Raw genomic sequence first — 23,119 nt, forward strand, 5'->3', positions numbered from 1 at the left:
CCAATCACCTGAATTAGTCCAAATCATACTAAATGAGAGCATTAAGTAGGGAGAGTAAAGTCAAGATTCCCAACCCAAATTTGTGTCATATTGTTTAGAGTTGGAAAAAGTTGCTGTTTAAAAACACTAGTTAATATCAACAGTCTTCTGATTCTTGTACTGCATTCTTGGAGAATTGACAGTTATGTCCATAACCAGACACTTCATGGATAAATATGAGAAAAGATTTTCTCCGATTAAGCTACAGTAAAATATTTACTTTTATTGCCTATCTATTTTTTTTTTTTTTTTTTGACAAACTGAGTACGAAACATTTAAGTCTTTTGGCAGACTTTACCTGTACTAGCATTGATGGACACATAACTGGCAGAGAACCCTTCCCCCGATAAACTTGAATCAGTCACAAACAGAAGGGTCATTTGGTTGTCAGTACTTGTTATAGACGGAGGTACTGAGCGCCCACAGTACCTGTACACAGGGCAAAAGACAACATGATAGTTGCTGTAGAAAATGCTTAAACTTTCAGTCACCAGGCATATTCTGGGGAGTTAAAATCCATGAATTATTCAAACCCCCAATACAAATTATTATAACTGTCTATTTTAATAGTTTAAACACAAAATACACCTCATTATTAATATCATGATATATTATTAATAGTAATTGATAATAATAAGTATTATTAATATTAATATACTGCACATTCATTCACACACAATGAAAACTGTCTTGGAACAACCAGAAGCTAAAATCTACACAGTGTAAAGAAAAAAATGTCTCTATTTACAATAAAATACCAGCAGTTGTGGTTGAAAGAATTTTACTGTAGTAAATGTGGCCGCAGCTTATAACTTAGACATTTCTGGCAAAGTCACTTTAAAATTTCAGAACTGTAAAGCGCTTATGGAAAATTATTAATTTGTGAAAAACTAGCAGAAGTGGTAAAAAAGAGTAATGATGTGGGAAAAAATGGATAATGGAAGAGATCAGGGGTGGCGAACCAAAATTTCCCACACTCATTGAAGGCAACACTGATAAAAGTGTGAAATTTTAAGCTAGACACTATGAAAGTTTAAAGCGCTGTGTTAAACCTTTAAGTACGGTTTAATTTGTATCAATGCTTGAATATTAATGTTTATTAAATGCTCCCTAAAATCTATTGAGCGCTTCCGGGAATCACACTGAACTGAATCCAGGAAGTTTTAAAAGAGGGCTAAAAGGGGGCGGGGATGATCTTGGGTTGTTACATCAAAAATATTGGTTAAACTACAGTGTAAAATATGCAAATGGTAGAGGTCGCCACAATACCCTGAAATAGGTACAAATCCGAGCCATGCCAGTAAATTGTCCTTCATGTTTCAAAAATGTTCTGCATGAGACACTTCCACATGCGCCAGTTTGGCAGACGGAGCTAAATTTTCTGTCTGTCTGAATGAATTTTTAGTACACTTAACAAGTCATTGTCTTGTTTTCACTGACAAATGTGAAAGAGTTGGTCTGAGTAGCTATAACCGAGTACAAACCAAATTTAAAGACACTTATTAAAAAAATGAACATTGTTAGGTGTCCCACTAAAGCCTTAGGGACTAAGAAAAAAGCTGCTTCAGCAATCAATGTATAAAGCTACGGTAATCTTGAAATTGTTGTATAGCCCTTTACAGTCATCATTAGATTTATTTGGATATTAATGCTAAACTGGTTCACCACCTCTCTAATAGATGAATATCTATTTTTAAAAAAACAAACATGTTTTCATACTTCATCCTTGAGACTGAAAGTGAAGTGTTATATAAAAGGAAGTCTTTACCAATGCCTCAATTTAACTCTGCTTTTTAAAAGTTTATGTGAAATGTTTTATTTCTCAATGGGGATGTGGACAGTGGGAGAAAGTCAAACAGTGTGCTGTACATTGTTGAGTATACAGCCATGACAGTTAATTTGAACTCTTTTACGGTACTATTTACCAGATTTCTTGTCATTACAAGAACACTGAAAAAAAAAGACACATTTCATGAAAATACTCTCAAATTGCACAGAAAGAACACATTAAAGTCATGGTAGGGCTGACAATCTTTTCTGTCATCATGCCATGACTCAAGTATTTCAGCAAAACTTAAGTTAACTATCAGCTTGTAAAAAATTACTAAGTCTTTAGGGTGTGTTCACACTGCAGCCTCAGGTGGCCCAATTCCGATTTTCTTGCAGGGGCCGTTCACACTGCCAATAAATGCGACCTGTATGCGTTCTGCAGTGTGAACGGGTAAACGACCTGAAAGTGTCCCGCATGCGCAGTAGAGGGCGCAATAGCGTCAGCGTTCTCAGTGTTCTGCCATAAAAAGAAGCGCTCAGTGTTTGAGGAAGTAAACATGGAGGCTAACGGTGGAGCTTAGCTTTCATATTTGAAGATGTTGTCCGGCCAGAGCAGCATATTAACAACTTAATCTTCATATAGTCCGTCATGGTTGTTGTTTTTCTTCCCGCTTGTGCGTATCAGGACGCAGAATAGTGAAATTTGTTGAGAATTAGTGACATTCAGTTCGGATGACTACAACTTTGGGTGCGTTCACACTGCAGCCTGAAGTGACCCAATTCAGATTTTTTTGACGTAATGCGACCTGTATCTGATCTTTTCATGGCAGTGTGAACAGCACAGGTCGGATTCTTTTTTGAATGTGACCCATATCCGATACGTATCCGATTCAAATGCGACCTAACGTCCAGACCGTATTCATCCAAACTGAACGTCACTAATTCTCAATAAATCTCACTATTCTGCATTACTGATACGTGCAAGTGGGAGGAAAAACAACCATGATGGACTATATGAGGATTAAGTTGTTAATATTCTCCTGCGGCCGGACAACAACTTCAAATATGTAAGCTAAGCTCCACCGTTAGCACCCATGTTTACTTCCGCAAACACTGAGCACTTCTTTTTATGGCAGTTGGAAGAACACTGAGAACGCTGACGCTATTGCGCCCTCTAGTGCGCATGCGGGACACTTTCAGGTCATTTCTCGTTCACACTGCAGAACGCATACAGGTCGCATTTATTGGCAGTGTGAACGGCCCCGTCAAAACAATCGGAATTGGGTCACTTCAGGCTGCAGTGTGAATGTGTCGGAGCCGAAATACCATCTAAGGAGTTGTTTTTGCGAAAGGATTCTCGGCAGTTCTCTAGTTCAAACTGACCTGACTCCCTTCCCTCCATTTGCGTACAAAGTGCACAAACGGACTCGGAAGGAATGCGGTCTCGACAGATAGCATCAACAAATTGGTCTGTTTGGTAGTTCTGAGAAGGAGCAGATGAGGTCTTACAGTATGTCCTTGTTTGGATTTCCAAAAGTATATTAAAGGTTGCCCAATACACACTAAGTGAAAAAGCATGCCAGGATCTGTTGGCAAGAACAGCGCCTTTTCTCCATTGGTTGAAACTTTCCAATAGACACTGATGGAGACTTGAGAGTATAAAGATGGTTGAATTTGAGACTTGAGAGATTTTTTGTCAAGACTATGGAAGATTTTACGTGTTGAACTGATGAAACTGTAATTCCATGGAGTGTAATAAATCTCCGGCTCGTCTATGGCCTAGCAGCAAGAATTACGTTTCTGTGTATTATTTTCCTTACTTATATATTTAAGAGTAAGCCACCCTTCAATTCTTCAATAAATGCACCCTTTTTTATTTGATCTACAAAGCTCCTTAAGCTTCTTTAAGGGGATCATTTTGGAATTTTCACAGTTCCAGTTGATCCATGATAGAATTTTTAGCAATGTTCCCTCATTCAGAGTCCATGACAGATGTTCTATTCTTCACATCAAACTAGCACAGAACAAATGATAATAAGCAATAAACTACATTAAACTACATGAAACATAAACATTATATACAGTAACCATACAGTGGGTGTGTTTGTTCATTTTTTAATAGTAACATTAAAAGTTTTAAAATGCTAAAACTATTCCATCCAACAAGGTGGCAGGTTTGCCATTCTCATTTGGTTACAAATAAGGTTTGATTTGTTTCATGTTTTACACTTTCAAATCTTCCCATTAATGTAGTTTTGCTAATCCTGACATTGTCTAGTGGTAAAGGTGAGATGGAGAAATAAAAAGTCTAGGGGTAAAATGGACATCTATGGGGAAGTGGAGGGTGTGAGGATTGGAAAGTGCTTTTATACTCTGGTGTGTAACTTTCTTTTTCAAAATGTTCTTATTTCTTTTTTTTTTTTTTTACATTTTTTATTTAGAAAGACAGATTTCCATTACAATCGCTAATTACAACTTAACCCATTTAAGGTTGTACATAAGGATAGAAGCAGAGTCAAAGTAATTTCTTACATACATACTGCCTTTCTGGTATTTTCTTTTACAGACTGTTACTAATTTTAGTTGTGAATGATAACAAAAATTAACAATATTGAACAAAAAAAAGGGGGATTGTTCTTATTTCTTAATGCCACTTTATGTGTGAGTATGTGTTGTACCTGCCAGTCTTGTTCCCAGTTGTTCCAGTCCCATCATAAACTTCAAGATAGTCATAGTTACAGTTAGCGTGGTACTCCAGGTTGAATGAGTCAAACAACAGCCGAATTAGGTTCCCTGGTAAAACACTAATGTACCAGGTGCAATTGGCACCATGTGGATAGTTTGTTGGGTGACCAGGGCTGGTAATGGTGCCTGAAGGACTTGTCAGAGTATCTCCACAGCCTGGTACAGGAAATAAAATGGTTACATTGTAGAGATCATACTTCTACCACTTTAAAATGTGCAATGTTAAATGAAGAACCATGAACTTAATTTTGATGACACTTTTTTAAAGCATAGCAGTCTTGGAAAATAGCTTGGTACAGTTGTTAGCACTGTTGGTCTTGGGTATAAATCCCATTCTGGACTCTTTTTACATGGAGTTTGCATGTCCTCCTTCTGCAAGTGTTTTCTCTCCAGTTACTCTAACTTTCTCCAGCATCACAAAAACATGAATCACAGGTTCATTGATCTAAACTGCCCTTAGGTCGGTCAACAAAATTTCATTACAAGGAACTTTAAACTTTTGTGGATTTTATTTAGCAGTTGTCATAAAAGAATGTGGGTTATGGGAGAGGGGTAATCAGACTGGTACTTGAACACATCACAGCTACATCAAGGACTAAAGCATGCATATGTGGGTTGCAGACTTCATCCCTGGACCACCATAGCACCCATGAGTCACTTTTTAAGACAAACCAACACATATTAGTTCAAACAGAGCTATCGCAGCAGTCAGCTAGGTAGAGTATGTCGACTGCTGGTCGCTAGTCCATATTAGGGATACCACAGAGACATACTACAGCAATAATGTACAAATTAACTTAATTGTCAATAAAGACCAATTAGCCAGTTAGCCAAGCATGCCTCCTTTTACCCATTGGAGGAAACCAAGGTGCCCAGAAAAATTCCTGTATGGAAATAGAATTTTAGATATGAAACTAACTAGGTTTACATCAGTATACTTCTTCTGCTTATCTGACCAATGAGCATAGTCAAATAAAAAATATTCCTCCCACCCTCAATGGCAGAGTCATATGCAGATTCAAAGCCATGGTTGTTGACAGAGGAGTCTGTGCTGAACTGGATGTACATAGATTTCTGCGTTGATTGGAGCCTGGGAGGAATCTGGTCACCACAAAATTTCCCCAGCAGGGGAGAGCTAGGTGAGGGTCCATCCCTGACCTAAAAAGAGAGATAGTTTGTGACTTCTGTCCATCACCTTGGCAATTATCATTTTCATAGAAAAAGAACACCAAAGCAATAATCATTACACAACAATTACTTTAAAGATCTTACCCAAGCTTTAGAAATATTATAAGGAAAAGGGCTAAACAAAGAAAAGTGATGTTGACACTGAAAGTATTTTGTGTCTTTATATAGATATACTGGAAATGTTTGTGTTCAATGGAAGACCTCAAATGTAGGCACCATAAATCTGAAATCTTCTACAAAATGTAAAGTATTTGAAAGAAACAAATATTGCTTCAAGCTGAATCAGCTGATCAATGGAAGGGAACAGGCACATGCCAAGTCCATCCCACAATTAAATAAATCAAGATGTCCTAAAAGCAGGGGTGAACTGGCATATGGGGCTTCTGGATGGGTCGCTTAGTGGGCCAGTGGCCGGAAGCCCGTCCACGCGGCTCTGTGCCAAAGCGGACAGCTCGCAACATCCTCTAGTTTTGGGTTGCCACAATACCTCAAACTGTGTCATATCAAATGCCTTTTCTACCTAGCTTCTGCTGCTCCAGTCAGATTTCGGCAGTGGCAGCCGAGTGGACCTGTAAACACATTAACCAGCACAACAGTCTAACAATGAAGAGCGGCGATGTGAAAAAACCACCCCATAAAACTCAGGCAGCCAAAACAGCCTCTGTGGCTCAACAGTCACGAAACAGCAAAGCTTCGCCTGCAGGTCTGTCCCTGATAGTGCCTTATAAATTAAATCTTCCTATTGCTCTCTGGCATCCAGTAGAGACATGCACAGCAGAATGGCTCCAGCTCTTCATGCAGGGCCAGGTAATATGGGGTCTTATGCTGCGTTCAGTTTGAGCATCATGAGCGTCTGGTTTACATTCAAAGACTACACTTACCGTCTGCTTTATTAGGTACACCTTGCTAGTATCGAGTTGGACCCCATTTTGCCTTCAGAACTGACTTAATCCTTTTTGCCATAGATTCAACAAGGTACTGGAAATATTCCTCAGAGAGTCTGGTCCATATTGACAAGATAGCATCAAGCAGTTGCTGCAGATTTGTCGGTTGCACATCCATGATGCAAATCTCCCGTTCCACTACATCCTAAAGGTTCTCTATTGGATTGACATCTGGTGACTGTGGAGTTCAGTGAACTAATTGTTGTGTTCAAGAAACCAGTCTGAGATGATTCAGGCTTTATGACCTGGCGTCCTATAGCCTGCTGGAAGATGGGTGCGCTGTGGTCATAAAAGGGGATAATACTCAGGTAAGTATTATTTCTGAGTATTATATACCAATAAACATGATGCTCAATTGGTATAATACTCCCAAAGTGTGCCAGGAAAATATCCCCCATTTTCACCACCACCAGCCTGAACCATTGATACAAGGCAGGATGGATTTGTGCTTTCATGCTGTTGACGCCAAATTCCGACCCTACCATCCGAATGTTTCAGCAAAACTCGAGAGTCATCAGACCAGAAAAAGTTTTTAAATATTCCATTGGTGTGAACGCAGCATAAATGTCATAAATGTGCACACGTAGCCAACTTGAAGCATCAGACGCATTTTTGGTGTGCAAAACACATTCATTGTGGACCCATTTTAGGCAGAATCTGATTTAGCCCCCCATATCCTCTTCTCTACCTCCCCTTGCCTTCCTACTAAGAACATCATTATCACTAACAGTGTTTAAATATACATTTAGTGTATCAATCAGATTATTGGCTATCATCTCCTGTTATGTATTTGTGAACCAACCGAGCTCACATATGGCACCATATTGTAGCCATGGTAACACAACAATCAAACTATCAAGATGATTCTTTGCACTTTTACAAAGTAAACTTCCTAAGAAAATCCTAAATGTACAGTATAGAACAAGTATTTAGGATGTATTTACACTAATGAACTAATGAATACATTAAATCAAATTTAATAGCATTGTATTCTCAATAAATTATTAATAAAGTTTTAGATCTATGATCTGTTACAATTCAACCATTTATAGGGGCCCTGAGGGGGCAAAAGGCTAAAACAGGCTAAAGGGGGCCCTCAGTAGCTACTGAGTTTTATTTGCCTTGATATCTCTGCCTTACAATTCTAGATCTCAGATGTGCTAACATAGAAAAATAATGTAGAGTTTCCCCTCTGAGCTTGTTTGATCTTTAAAGCAGTCTGTAGCCAAGTTGCTATGGAGATTAAACAGTCAGACATTATGAGGGCTTATTTAGTAAAATAGCAGCAAATTTGCTTATTTCATAACAGACTTCATAACCAGCAAACTTTTCTCCCTCCTATGACCAACGCAGCCCTCCAGCTCTGTCAGCAGCAGAAACAGAAACTTTATAACTATCAGGGAAAACACTAAGTTTGCTTTGCATTGTCCCCACATGATGGCAATGTTAGTATGATCCGATTAAATATTAAATTCTTGATTAAAATGGGTTGTTGCTATTGTGTTTTAAGATACTGTTTGTTTTAAAACCTTGTTCAATGCGCCTCTTTTTAACTTTGAGCCCCTGACCCTCCAAAGGTCTCTGCACTGAACAAGCAAACAAGCAAAGCAACAGAGAAACAAAGACTGGCACATCTAGGGGAATCAAGTGGGGAGTAACAGCTAGACAACAGTAGTCTTTTAACTTGTTCTACGCTTCGCTTCGACCCTCTGGTCCGGACCCTCGACTGTTGAGAAACGATTACTTCCTGGAGGAGTGGACTGTGTTCACTGGCAAACATGAAGTGCATACTTCACGTTTGCTTATGAAGTATGTAATGCACCAGTTTGACACTATGGTGGTTGTTTACCCTGCTTTACTGCGGGGTAAACAACCATCCTCCACTGCAAAAAGAGAAGTGCTGATCCAAATGAGGCGGTTGTTAATATTACCGTATTTTACGCACTATAAGGCGCACTCGATTATAAGGCGCACCTTCAATGAATGGCCTTTTTTAAAACCTTTTTCATATATAAGGCGCACCGCATTATAAGGCGCATAGAAAAGACGCTACAGTTAGGGTTGGATTGAACCTATATGGGACGCGATTTGTTATGTACTCTACAAATATGGATGTATAATTACGAAGTGGTCCCCGAGTACTTTATATAGTAGGCTGCCCCAGTCATTGTTTCACTCATGGTGTTGGTGTTGCGATATTGTGCCCAACTGCTTTCTGGGTAACACAGACCTACCAACACGCTGTTGTAACAAAAAAACATTAAAACATTAAAACCCTCACCCCTTTAGGACTTTAGTTAAATGCCGTTTAACTGGGATTCTAACCCTCAGGGACTTTAGGCAAAAACACCGTTTGACAAGGACTCCAACCTCTAGGTTTTTAGTTGAAACTCAGTCAACTGGGACTCTAAACCCCGTAGAACTTTAGTTAAACGTCGTTTAACTGGGACATTTCCCGGGGGGCTTTACATCATTAAAACGTAGAAAAGAAATAAAAAGAAATTAAAAACATTAAAGACATAAAAACATGGAAGACATCAAAACCTGCACTCTAACCCTAATTTAGCCATAAGCTACTCTAAACAGGTGGGTTTTAAGTTGAGATTTAAAGGCACCCAGTGTTTCAGCTGTTTTACAGTTTTCTGAAAGTTTGTTCCAAATCTGTGGTGCATAGAAACTGAATGCTGCTTCTCCTCGTTTGGTTCTGGTTCTGGGGATGCAGAGCAGAACCAGAACCAGAAGATCTGAGGGGTCTAGACGGTTGGTACAACAATAACAGATCTTTAATGTATTGTGGTTCTAAACCGTTCAGTGATTTATAAACTAACATCAGTATTTTAAAGTCTATTCTCTGAGCTACAGGGAGCCAGTGTAGGGACTTTAAAACTGGTGTTATGTGGTCTGACTTCCTGGTTTTAGTGAGAACCCGAGCAGCAGCTTCTGGATCAGCTGCAGCTGGAGGATTGATTTATTAGTCAGACCTGTGAAGACGCTGTTGCAGTAATCAATGCAGCTAAAGATAAACTCATGGATGAGTTTCTCTAGATCGTGCTGAGACATAAGTCCTCTAATCCTGGAGATGTTCTTCAGGTGATAGAAGGCCGACTTTGTGACTGTCTTAATGTGGCTCTGAAGGTTCAGGTCAGAGTCCATCACTACTCCCAGGTTTCAGGCTGATCGCTGGTTTTTAGTTGTAATAACTGAAGCTGTGCATTGATTCTAGTTCGCTCCTCTTTAGGTCCAAAGATAATAACTTCAGTTTTGTTTCTGTTCAGCTAGAGAAAGTTTAGGCACATCCACTCATTGATCTGTTCTGAGCATCTATTCAGTGATTGGATGGGTTCAGATTCACCTGGTGACATCGTGATGTAGAGCTGTGTATCATCCGCATAATTGTGGTAGCTAATCCTATGTCCTGTTATAACCTGAGCCGGTGGGAGCATATAAATATTGAAAACCAGACTGGAAGGAGTCAAAGCAGTTTGTTATTGTTAGGAAGTTATTTAATTGTTTAAAAACTGCTTTGTCAATCATTTTGCTGATGAATGGGAGGTTGGAGATCGGCCTGTAATTCTGCAGTAGTGATTTGTCCAGATGGTTCTTTTTTATCAGTGGTTTGATAACTGCTGTTTTCAAAGCCTGGGGGAAAAAAACACCTGAAGAGAGCGATGAGTTACTATTTGGATCAGATCATTAATGACATGACAGGCAGGACTTTCTTAAAGAAATGTGTGGGTAGGACATCCAGACAGCAGGAACTGGAGCTTCACTGACTTATAATTTCTTCTAGGGTTTTATAATTCAGTAGTTGAAACTGGGTCATTTTTCCTGCATTTGTTTTGTTTGGGCACAGCATTGGTAATGTCTTTGGAGTGGATGTGCAGATTAATCCTCTGATCTTTTGAATTTTCTCTAAAAAGAAACTTGAAAACTTGTTGCAGGCATTAGATTGAAGTTTAGGTGGCAACGTCATTGGAGGATTTGTGAACCTGTCAGTAGCAAATAAAGCTTGAGCATTGTTAATGGTTTTGTTTATGACATCTGCAAAGAAAGCTTCTCTGGCATGTTTTACTGTTGTGTGATAGTTACGTAGTCTTTCCCTGTAGATGTCATAATAAACGTGCAGTTGACCTTTACGCCATTTCCGTTCGGCCCTACGGCAGAGTTGTCTTGCAGATTGAACTGTTTGTGCATTTCTCCATGGAGATTTCTTCCTACCAGTCACAACCTTTACTTTAATGGGGGCAATGTAATCAATGATATCTGAAAGTTTGCACTGAAAATCATCCATCAACTTATCTACGTCACTATAACTTAAGAGTGAGGAAGAGGAGTAGATTTGATTAAATGTTTCTGCTGTGTTTTCTGTGAAAGTACGTTTTGTGATAGAAGCTTTTTGTCCATGTGGATTAACGGATAAAGAACTGTCAAAGAAAACAGCAAAGTGATCTGACAGGGCAATATCAGTTACAAACATTGGAAATATTCACACTCTTACTGATAACCAGGTCCAGTGTGTGTTGCTTGTTTGACATGTTGTGTTAAACCAAAACTCTCTAATATATTAAAGAGCTTTTTTGCCCCTCGGTCTTGGGGGTTGTCAACATGAATGTTGAAATCACCGACAATTATCAAACAATCATAATCAATACATATGAGAGATAGAAGCTCATTCAAGTCTGCAAAGAAATTTTCCACATATGTTGGTGTTTTGTATAGAGTTAGTGTCAAAGTTCGTTTGTGGCCTTTTACCTCGATTCTAAGATATTCAAAAGACATAAAATTACCCAGAGAGATTTTACTACAGTTCATGGTATTCTTAAATATTGAAGCCACGCCTCCTCCTTTTTTATGTTTTCTATTTTCACTTAAAAAATTGTAGTTAGAAGGCGTTGATTCAATTAGTACGATTGCTTCATTATTGTCATTCAGCCATTTTCTGTCAGAAATAAAACATCAATATTATGCTCAGTGATGAAATCATTAATTAATAGAGCGTTAACACAGAGAGAACTGGTATTTAAAAGAGCCAGTTTAAGTGACTTGGAGGATGAAAGCTCTTCTGTCTGAGGTTCCTTTAGACAGTGGATCAGTCTGAGGTTTGAATTAAGACCACTGTTTTTTGTATTTCTGTTTTTTGTAACTTTTCTTGTAGTGATCCTGACAGGTATTGTCCTGCTATGCAATGTTGGGGGGCCAGACACATTCTGGAGGTAGACGGGTGTAAAGATAATATCTGGACCCCAGTCTCAGACCTCAGAAACGCAGAGTGCTGGATCCTCAGGGAGGTCAGAGGCAGGTGGCTTAGATGAAGTGAGAGTCGTGCCGAGGCGAACCTGTTGATCCATACTATCCAGCTGGGAGGAGAAAGAGTCCGTCTTTCTCTTTGACCTGAATTCTCCACCAGCATTTTCAGGCGGCTCAGGTGCAGCCCGACTCTCTTTAGTGATTCACTTTCTGAGAAACTCTGATCTTGTGAGTGAGTGTAGGAGCAGAGAGGGAGGGGGGAAGGAGAAGGGAGGGGGGAAAGATGTGGGATGGGGGAAGGAGGAGGGGAACCAGTCATTCTGTTCACAGCCGATGTTTTATCAGTTTGTATTGGAATAGTTTGTTCTTGATATGCGGAGGGCTCCATCCTAGTCAGACATCCTTGAGCCTGTTCTTCTGAAGCGATGGTCACATTGTTGTTCTTGTTGATAAAATGAAAAATGTTTGCAGTGAGCAGCCTTATTCCGTGTTTGTTAAGATTGCGTCCTCCTCTTCCAAAGAGGTGAAAGCGCTGCCAGTAGATCCAGAGGTTATCGATGAAGGTCACTGAGCTGGCAGAGCAGGTTTTAATCAGCCATTTGTTTATCATAAGCAGCCTGGAATGTTTTTCATCTCCCCATTGAGGTGATGGAATTGGACCACTGAGAAATAACTTCGTTTTTAATTTTCCCATTGTGTCCAGAAGAATATTAAAGTCCTTTTTCAGAATCTCGGATTTTTGCTTTGCCAGATCGTTGGCTCCAACATGCACAACTAAAGTCTCCATGTGTGGCTGATCAGTGGATAGAGAGAGCACTTTGTGAGTCAAATCAGATACAGTGTCACCGTTTTCTTGGGATTGCAAACATGACTGATTCCATTTACTGTCTCATCTCCAACAATAAGCACTCTTGGCATACCTTTCGTTTTCCTGTGAAACTTTGTCCTTCGGAGCTTTGGGGCTTGGATGCGTTGGGGCTTGGATGCGTTGGTTTAGCCTCATTACTTTTTTATTATTAAAGTTTTTATTAATGTTTCAGAGCATGTTCACAACCTTTCCCAACCCCCCCCCCAGCCCCCAACACACCCTCATGAAATAAAATACACAAACAAAATAAAACCAAGCAAGAGAGAAAAAAAAAAAAAAAAAAAAAAAAAAAAAAAAAAAAAAACAGGTCAGTGCATTACAAATCAATAAAAGTTTCACAAAAGATTAAATATCCTCGGTGTTAGCAGAAACAACCACAGTAAACAGAAGTAGTCACTCGCTAGTATTTTCCACAACAATAGGCCAGTAGTACCCTAACTTGTCCCCATGTTACAGGAGAGGAAACAGTTCCAGGATTTTTTGAAGTTCTCCATGTCATCATTTAGTTTGGCCAACATTTGTTCATATGACACTATTTCCAACATTAATTCCAACCAGTCCTTAATATTTGGAGCGGATGGAGATTTCCATAATCTGAGGATTATTCTGGCAGCCGTGACCGTCCCCACCTGCATTACAGTATTTTGGTGTTTTGACATATTAGGCATCACTGTTTGATCCCCCAACAAGCAGAGTCTTGGTGACATAGGTATCCCTAAACCTATCCACTTTCCAACGTACAGCAATACTGTTTTCCAGAATGGGAAAATTAGTTTACATTCCCAGAACGCATGTATAAAGGTTCCCGGGTCAGTTTTGCGTTTAGCCTCATTACTGATGTTTGAAGGTGAGTTTTCACTCAGAGGCTCGTGCTGAAGTGCAGAAAATCTGTTTTTCAGTGGGATTCCCACGGAGTCAGGATGTTTTGAGGCTCGGGCTGGTCGCTTTGTCCTTGGGAGCGGGGTCGATGGTGCCGTTTTGGTTCCAGCTGCTTGTTTGCTTTTCTTTGGCGGAGCAGGTGTTGAGGTTGAAGGTGGGTTTCAGCTCAGAGCCGGCCACGCTGATTCATCCAGGTGAGGGGTTCTCCCTGTTAGTCGTCTCATGGGATCTGCAGTGTGAGACTTTTGTTATGACTTGGTGCCCTGAGCGATCCAGGGTGAGCTGCTTGGTGCGGGGTGTACGAACTCTCCGCTGATTTGAGGGAGAGTTGTTTCATATCCACAGGTAGCGTTGATCTCAAATTCACCTCCACCCGTTGAATCTTTGTTTCTCAAAACTGAAGTCGTTGTAGAATACTGCTAATGTATTTGGGGTCGGACGGGGGCATTTTGCCCTAGTTCAACTTGGAGGTGAAGAAAAGTAAGGTAAAAATAAAAGTGAGAAAATCTCCCGGTCTTTAGGTTTGAAGTAATCCAGTTATGATGTCAATAATGTGAATAAAACTATAAAAATTGTGACTTTAAAAATAATTCACAAGCAAAGTTATCAGTAAGGATGGGAGAGAGCAGGATGAGCTGTTCCTCCTTCAGCTGCCAGAGTGAACTATATAGGGGCTGGTCCCTTGGTAGCCCTAGTCGAAGCTACCCGGATGAATATGTAAAGCCACTTTGTTAACATAAAGAATGTCAACAAAACAGTCCGACTCCGGTCGGCAAGGAGAGCCTTCCACGACTGGGCCGGGGCCGGACGATGGTCACCTTTCTCCGTTCGCGCACAGCGTGTTCGTGGAGAATGTGGTACTAAATGACCTGCAGACAACCTGATTATCAGGTCGGTAGGTAGATAGGTCAGTCAAACTTTATTAACAAACCAGCGTTCTGACAACTATCCCAGCATGCACCGCGCGCTTCTTCTTCTACGGGCGAAAATGAAGTCGGCGGCTGCTTACCATAGTTGCTAGACCTGCTGTGGCTCAATATTGGTCCATATATAAGGCGCAATGGATTATAAGGTGAACTGTCGGCTTCTGAGGAAATTAAAGGTTTTTAGGTGTGCCTTATAGTGCGGAAAATACAGTAATTCAATATTTGGAAGCATGGCCAACATGGACTGAATGGCTTCAAATCACTTCCTCCGCTGCCAGATAGAAAACTACGGGCAGACTTCAATTCTAAAACAGCACATCATCATTCACAACTTCTTCTGCTCATTGATTGGCCCGGTTTAAATTCTACTTAAATGAGAGAAAGCCCAGACTGTGCTGTAGGCAAGATTAGAATTGTGTGGAATAATATAGAAGGCAACGGCCAGCCTAAATCAACAGAAGAACAGCAGACAAAAACTATGGGATCATTAAGCAGAACACAGGAATGAGGCAACTTACAAAGATGATGAGGTTCAGACACAGGAAGTAAATAAGTACACTGTGATGAAGAAGAACTAGCCTAAATAGAAACTAAAGTAACAAAAGGAGAAACCCGGTGAACAATAACTTCAACTCCAAAATTTTAAAAATTCATCAAAGACAATACATAACAGAATAAGCACAAAGACTGAATCAGCTTTACCCAGCTGTTTATTGTGTCCAACTGTCATTTGTGAAACATGGGCATCATAACACCTGTTTTTATTTTACAAAATGCTAGATATTACTTTATATGCATATGACCATTTGTGACGTTGGAAAACAGCCATGAACTTAGAAAAAGAGATTTCACATTTTCTTGCAAACCTTGAGTACAGTGATCCCTCGCTATAACGTGGTTCACCTTTCACGGTCTCGCTGCTTCGTGGAATATTTTTTATGCAGTTTTTTTTTTTTCACAGTGCATTGTGTTCTGCGTCCTGATTGGCTAAATAGTCTCTGCGGTTCTTCTCTACCTGTGTGCCAATAACGTTACACGTTATATTTATATTTAAATATAAGTAATAAAGATTGGCCATTCAGCAGATGGAAACTGAAACTTTGAATGCCTGCTGGAAAAAACTGGCCAGAATCAGCGCAAAACCCGACCGGAGGCTCGCTTGATGAGATCCATCACTCTGCCGTAGATCCAGCTGTGAATCTCACGGGGCAGGTTGGAGGAGACGCTTTAATGATATGACTCCGGATCACATTAAGGCCTGATTGATGAACACGCACATCCGCTGATCTGAAAACAGGTTTTGTTCTTTGGTTTCAATGTAGAGTATTTAATTATGCCGTGTAATAATCGTAAAACATAAAGGTAACTATACTTCGCGAATTTCACTTATCACGGGTTATTTTTGGAACGCAACCCCCGCAAAAAACAAGGGATCACTGTATACCAGAATTTAAGATGTGCTTATGGTAAGTCAAGTGGCTTACAACATAGCTGTTCATCCTCGTTGTTTTCCTATTTATACACACCATTAAAGAAACAGAATCTAATTTATTTCCATGATGACTTCTGGACCCATTTCTCTTACGTCATATAAATTGATGTCATGTAAAAATGAATTAATGAAGTTAACTGAAATACTTCACCTCAACAAAGTCATATCTGCAGGAGCCTCCTTCAACATCAAACGACAGGAAATTCAATGTGACCACGTAGCCCTCTTGTTGGTTGATGACCCACTCACAGACTTTGTTGTGGGGATAGGGATTTGGGTAGTATGGAGACCGGAACTCTCCAGTTCCAGAAAGGGTACCTCCACAAGCTAGGAAGAGTGGAAAAAAAGAAAAAAGAACAATATTCATACATATGTGACTGAAGAATTGGAGAGAGGGAAGACTGGGCTTCCTGACTTAGGCTGCTACCCCACGGCTCACTAATGAAGCACATCTTGTGCTTCATTAGTGAGCAAGTGACTTGGAGCTTAAATCTCTTTGATGTTGTATTACTGCTTTGTGTGTGGCTTTCATGAGGTGTTTTATATCACTGGTCTGTCTGATAAACCTGTTAGTCTGACAGTGATGTGAACAGGGTGAATTATATTCTTTAAAATAAGATAAATTTTAACAATACTTTCAAGTATATTCATGCATAACTATAAATCTGATAAGTTGGAAAGTGCGCTTAAAAAGATTAAAATATTTGAGGGTTTAAGTGTACCTAAGATGGTCAAATATTTGAATGAAATTCAGCAGTTACTAAGTCAGTCACTTTCCGGGAATTCTACAGCAAGCCCTGAACATCCTTATACAACCTTCTTTGAGATGCTAGACTGCTCTTTTTAAGTTGGCTGCTTTCCTAAGGTGCTTATAGAGGCTAACTTGCTCTGCTGAGGGCCGTTTGCGAACTGTGAAAAAGGGCTTAGCCCATTCCAGGTGTATTCACCTTTTGCTTTTTTGCTGCACCATTATTTTAGAGATCATCAAAAAAAAATTATATTTAAAGAAGGTCTGAGTAAATAGAGAAATCAGCTTTCAAATGATCATTTGTTTGTAAAAGAAAAAGTGCTACCCAGACCAGAATCTCCAGGTTAAATCAGGAATTAGCTGTCATAATTCTGAATAATTGAGTGTGTTTTCTCTTTTCTGCGCCTCAGTCTGCTGGAGTGGTGCCTGCTTAACGTTGCAGTCTGCTGCGTCTGGAGCGGCTTATATGCAGTTGACCCCCATTAGTCATGGGGTTTAGGGACCATCACCACCCTTGAATGGCTGAAATTTGCAGATACTTAAGACTCTCTCTAAGCCTGCTTATAACTTTCACTACACAGAAGCTAACATCCTTGGTCTCCCTTATTGATGCTTTTGGGCGTCCAGTTAATCAGTGGCAACAAAAATGAATGACACTCCTGGATTGGCTGATTTACAAATATCAATTGGACCTAGATATTTCAGTTTCTCTCTCTCTTTGAAATATTTTCAATATCCTCCACAAAACAAATTCTGTGAATAGGCATATTTTCATTTGAAGTCATATACCACATAAAAATCTGTGATTAGGGCTATCCATAAAAACTGGGCTGCGAATAGGCAGGTGTCCATTATACAGAAGCTCTTCCTTGCTTGATGGCAGCCCAATTTGGCAGTATCAAGACCTCTCATGATATTCTTGACTCCATCATGCATCATTGTTCACACAAGGCCCCCACAAGTGCCAAGGAGTCCTTTTCTTCAAGGCACTTCAAAAAAGTTTCTTTACAACAAGGATTGCCTCAGTTTGTATAAATCTTGTCTGTCCTTCATGTCTCTATTGTTATGGTTATTATCCAAACAACACAAAATACCACTCGCTTTGTTATGTATAAAACCTCACCAACACTGTAGGCAGCCCTGAAACCAGCTCGGCTGACTGAACTGTCAGACTTAAAACGGATCCAGAGAGAGTTGGAGGACGAGTGAATCGGAGCTGGCAGGGTGCTCCCACAATATTTCCCTATCAGTGGATCAGTCTCCATTCTCCCGTCACGGACCTAAAGAACAAGAAGACAAATGCTGGAGATAAAAAACACTCAATTTTAATTCAGGCAGGTTACAAATTAAGGCTCAGCATAGCAACTGCCCACACCCCATGATGATTCAGCTCACTTTAAAACATGAAGATCAAATTAATGAAAAAAGCTCTGGATATGCCTAATCATTCAGATTTTGCATAAAGGTTAAAAAAATTTGACTAAAAATAATCTCACAAATGATTCAAGCTGAAAATTTAGGTATAGTTAAGAAGTCTTACCTCCACATAGTCAAAAGAGCAATCACTATGATTCTCCAGCTCCAGGTTAGTGAAGTTGAGAGCCACCTGTTCACCTGGAGGCAATGTGATCAAATAAATGCACTGCCGGTTGTGGGCATAGTTGTTCGGCCAGTTGGGAGATATTAGGATCCCCTCACTGTCAGTGAATGTACCACCACAGCCAGGATCACCTAAAAAGAAAATAAAAAACATTAAGTACAATTAGCCAAACACTTGTATAGCACTTTATCAAGTCCAGTTGCTGTAACTCTGGTATTAATACATTCAATTTAAGTAGTTTATTACATTCCATTAGGGGCTCTAGTACACTAAACATCAGTGGCGCAACTACAGATTATTTAGGTGGATGCGAAACGCCCCCCTTTCCGAAAGGAATGTCAGGTTGAAGGAGCGACGCTCACTCGCTCCCCCCCCACCCCCAGGCGAAGATACGTGAAGTGTGAAACTCGCTACATTCACCTCATTATGTCCACGAGGTGGAGGAGCGTAAGACGCGCTTAAGTGTATGGGAAAACATCATTGGCGCGCCGCCCCCTCCAGACTGGGTTTTGGCGCCCCCTCTGGTGCTGCGCCCCTATGCGTTGCATACGCTGCATACCCACTTTTTGCGCTACTGCTAAACATAGTAGTACATTGAGCATGGTCATGTTCAATGTACTACAGTGAACATGGTTATGAAGAATTCAACTATTTCTTCATTACTCAAAAAATTTAAGGCAAGTTATTTTGACTTTTTTAAGCAGATGCAGTTTTTCTGAGTTTACAGAACATTTTGTGATTTGTAACTTAGCACCTTGGAAATGTTTAGATGGCATAAAGGCATATAGATTGGATGGATGGATAGAATGATATTCAGTTAACCTGATACTGAGCTGTAAAGAACCAGTCTAGACTACATCTTGCTAAACTGTACTGTCTTGGTAACAGATGAGACCTTTTATAGTAACCACTGTACTTTTATACTTTTATATTTGGGTTATCAGCAGAGGTTGGTGGTAACTAACTATATACTTGAGTAACTTTTTGGTAAAAGTATGCTTTTAGAAGTAGCTTTACTACATTGTACATTTCTCTTTTACTTGAGTAATAATGAAGTATTGCTACCCATTACCAGATTTGTGGCAACTTTACTCTCTGTCAGTAGCTTTACTGATTGAAGAACAATCATGTTTAAACGAAAATTACATGAAACACAGAGACATACAATTCATGCTAAAGGGAGACTTTTTGTTTGCAAACAAGCTTCTCTGCGAAGGCGGACAATTTTTTGTCTCTGCCCATGCCTGCCCTGTTTTTATCCACTGTTTTTCTATATTTTTGGAGCCTTTCTTTGAACATCATCCAAATTTACAAATTATGGATCTGGTCAACCGATCTCTCAATGCAATTAATCAAATTTTCTCAATGAGAAGTCTGGGCACAGGAGAGCCCTCTTGTCCTGCAGGGACACACCCGGCGGGATTCACCCTGGATTTATTCATGATACCAGGATTTCTGCTGTTTGGAGCTTGCAGATTCCTGGCTTATCAACAAATTTGTGACGGACTTGGTCGAACTAGCGAACACTCGGACTGTTTGTGTGGGCTGAGACGCAAGTTGGATGCGAATCTTGCCGAGACTCGCAGCCCAGCTGAGGACTCTAAAACTCACAATGGAATCGATCTTGGAGAAGTTGCTGGTTTCGGCTCAATGGAACGACCAAACTAATTTGGATAATTGGGAACTGAGATGTATCGGAGAGACTTTAGGGAAGATTAAAATTTATAATCTTCCCGACCTAAGACATTCTCTATCTGAATTGGCATTCTCAGTGTGGCCTTGGACGGGCTTCATATTTCCAATCTCCTTGAAGATATGTAAACAACACTCTTCCCTCCTCAACCCCTCCTGTATCCATGCAGCGGTGGAGCTGAGCGCTTTTAATCCAGAGAAGGACTTAGATTCCTTCTCTGGTGTGTAGTGAGGGTCTGCTGGGAATGTCTGGCAGAACTTCGAGCATGTCCCGGGGGAGGTGGGGGACATTGAGTCTGAGTGGACCATGTTTCATACCTCCATTGCCGAGGCGGCCTATTGGAGCTGCGGCCGCAAGGTTGTTGGTGCCTGTCGCGGCGGCAACCCTCGAACCTGTTGGTGGACACCTTCGGTGAGGGATGCTGTCAAGCTGAAGAAGGAGTCCTATAGGGCCTTTTTGGCCTGTGGGACTCCAGAAGCAGCTGATGGGTACCGGCAGGTGAAACGGCATGCGGCTCGGGATGTCGCTGAGGCAAAAACTCGGGCGCGGGAGGAGTTTGGAGAAGCCATGGAGACAGACTTCCGTACAGCTTCGAGGCGATTCTGGTCCACCATCCGGTGTCTCAGGAGGGGGAAGCAGTGCAGCACCAACACTGTTTATAGTGGGGATGGTGCGCTGCTGACCTCAACTCGGGACATTGTGGACCGGTGGGCGGAATACTTCGAAGACCTCCTCAATCCCACCAACATGCCCTCTGTTGAGGAAGCTGAGCATGGGGACTCTGGTTTGGGCTCCCCAATCTCTGGGGACGAGGTCGCTGAGGTGGTCAAAAAGCTCCTTGGCGGCAGGGCCCCGGGGGTGGATGAGATCCGCCCGGAGTTCCTTAAGGCTCTGGATGTTGCAGGGTTGTGTTGGCTCATGCAACTCTTCAATATCGCATGGACATCGGGGGCAGTTCCCCTGGATTGGCAGACTGGGGTGGTGGTCCCCCTGTTTAAAAAGGGGGACCGGAGGGTGTGCTCCAATTACAAGGGGGTTCACACTCTTAAGCCTCCCTGGTAAGGTCTATTCAGGGGTCCTGTAGAGGAGGGTCCATCGGATAGTCGAACCTCAGATTCAGGAAGAGCAGTGTGGTTTTCGTCCTGGTCGTGGAACACTGGACCAGCTCTACACCCTCAGCAGGGTCCTGGAGGGTGCATGGGAGTTCGCCCAACCAGTATACATGTGTTTTGTGGACTTAGAGAAGACATTCGACCGTGTCCCTCGGGAGGCCTTATCGGGGGTACTTCGGGAGTATGGGGTACCGGGCCCTTTGATACGGGCTGTCAGGTCCCTGTATGACCGGAGTCAGAGTCTGGTCCGCATTGCCGGCAGTAAGTCGGGCTTGTTTCCGGTGAGAGTTGGACTCTGCCAAGGCTGCCCTTTGTCACCGATTCTGTTCATTACTTTCATGGACAGAATTTCTAGGCGCAGCCGAGGTGATGAGGGGATCCGTTTTGGTGTCCTTAGGATCTCATCTCTGCTTTTTGCGGATGATGTTGTTCTGTTGGCTTCATCGGAACGTGATCTGCAGCTCTCACTGGAGCGGTTCGCAGCCGAGTGTGAAGCGGCCGGGATGAGGCTCAGTGCCTCCAAATCCGAGGCCATGGTCTTGAGCCGGAAAAGGGTAGAGTGCCTTCTCCGGGTCAGGGGGGTCGTCCTGCCTCAAGTGGAGGAGTTTAAGTATCTGGGGATCTTGTTCATGAATGAGGGAAGAAGGGAGCGGGAGATAAACAGGCGGATTGGGGCAGCGTCTGCCGTGAAGCGGGCGCTGTACCGGTCCGTCGTGGTGAAGAGAGAGCTGAGCCAAAAAGCAAAGCTCTCGATTTACCGGTCGATCTACGTTCCCACCCTCATCTATGGTCATGAGCTTTGGGTCATAACAGAAAGAACGAGATTACGGGTACAAGCGGCCGAAATGGGTTTCCTCCGCAACGTGGCTGGGCTCTCCCTTAGAGATAGGGTGAGAAGCTCCGTCATCTGGGAGGGACTCAGAGTAGAGCCACTGCTCCTCCATGTCGAGAGGAGCCAGTTGAGGTGGCTCGGGCATCTGGTTAGGATGCCTCCTGGACGCCTCCCTGGTGAGGAGTTCATGTCCCACCGGGAGGAGGGAAGACCCAGGACACGCTGGAGGGATTACGTCTCTCGGCTGGCCTGGGAACGCCTTGGGATTCCTCCGGAGGAGCTGGAATAGGTGGCTGGGGAGAGGGAAGTCTGGGCTTCCCTTCTGAAGCTGCTGCCCCCGCGACCCGACCCCGGATAAGAGGAAGAAAATGGATGGATGGATGGACTCTTTAGCTTATTTTTTTAGAAACTGTATTCATTATTTAAACCAATATTAAACATTTTAGATACATTTTTAGATTATTATGCAGAGAGACTCTTATTACTGCAACCCAGAAAGCCCCACAAACTTAGAAACCAGAAAAAAAAATCTTCCAGAACAGGAACATTTAGTTTTTATTATTATTTAGAAACTGTGGAATACTCATTACTTTTACAAATTTAGAGCATACTTAGAAAGTCCAGGGAATATTTACTTAAACTTATCTAGCAACCCAGAACAGGGATTAGAACAAACTTACAACCCAGAAAAACTACCTTACTTTAGATAGAGGGGACCATCAACAGGAACATTTTTAGGAGGAATTTTGGGGGGGCTCAGCAAAATTACAGTAAAATATAAAGTAAAATGTGGCTTAATTGTGTGTGTGTGTGTGTGTGTGTGTGTGTGTGTGTGTGTGTGTGTGTGTGTGTGTGTGTGTGTGTGTGTGTGTGTGTGTGTGTGCGTGTGTGTGTGTGTGTGTGTTCAAGCTGCACCACCAAAAATGACTAGTAAGTAGCAATGAATAACCAAAGTGTTTTTCTCAGTAAACAACCTGTTGAGACCCATAGAAGTCAAACTAAGATTCAAATGTTGCTTAGATAGGAATTTGGTTCA

The 23,119-nt window shown here is 41.5% G+C and overlaps 1 protein-coding gene across 2 annotated transcripts in view; it reads right to left on the reverse strand.

The window, feature by feature from the left end:
• The window catches only part of cubn (cubilin (intrinsic factor-cobalamin receptor)), a 162,197-nt gene that overhangs the window by 87,194 nt on the left and 51,884 nt on the right, over nucleotides 1-23,119 (reverse strand). For both annotated transcript variants that reach the window (XR_014085253.1, XM_081601345.1), the window contains exons 17-22: nucleotides 18,387-18,577; nucleotides 17,970-18,126; nucleotides 16,250-16,425; nucleotides 5,547-5,712; nucleotides 4,488-4,710; nucleotides 338-468 (exon numbers count right to left, since the gene is read on the reverse strand). Coding sequence is in view for 1 of the 2 variants with exons in the window: in XM_081601345.1 (XP_081457471.1) it covers nucleotides 338-468; nucleotides 4,488-4,710; nucleotides 5,547-5,712; nucleotides 16,250-16,425; nucleotides 17,970-18,126; nucleotides 18,387-18,577 (1,044 nt within the window). In the remaining variant the exon portion in view is untranslated. The remainder of the gene's footprint in view (nucleotides 1-337; nucleotides 469-4,487; nucleotides 4,711-5,546; nucleotides 5,713-16,249; nucleotides 16,426-17,969; nucleotides 18,127-18,386; nucleotides 18,578-23,119) is intronic.

Source organism: Poecilia reticulata, chromosome 20 (assembly GCF_904066995.2).
Source record: "Poecilia reticulata chromosome 20, P_reticulata-male-v2, whole genome shotgun sequence".
Taxonomy (NCBI): Eukaryota; Metazoa; Chordata; class Actinopteri; order Cyprinodontiformes; family Poeciliidae; genus Poecilia; species Poecilia reticulata.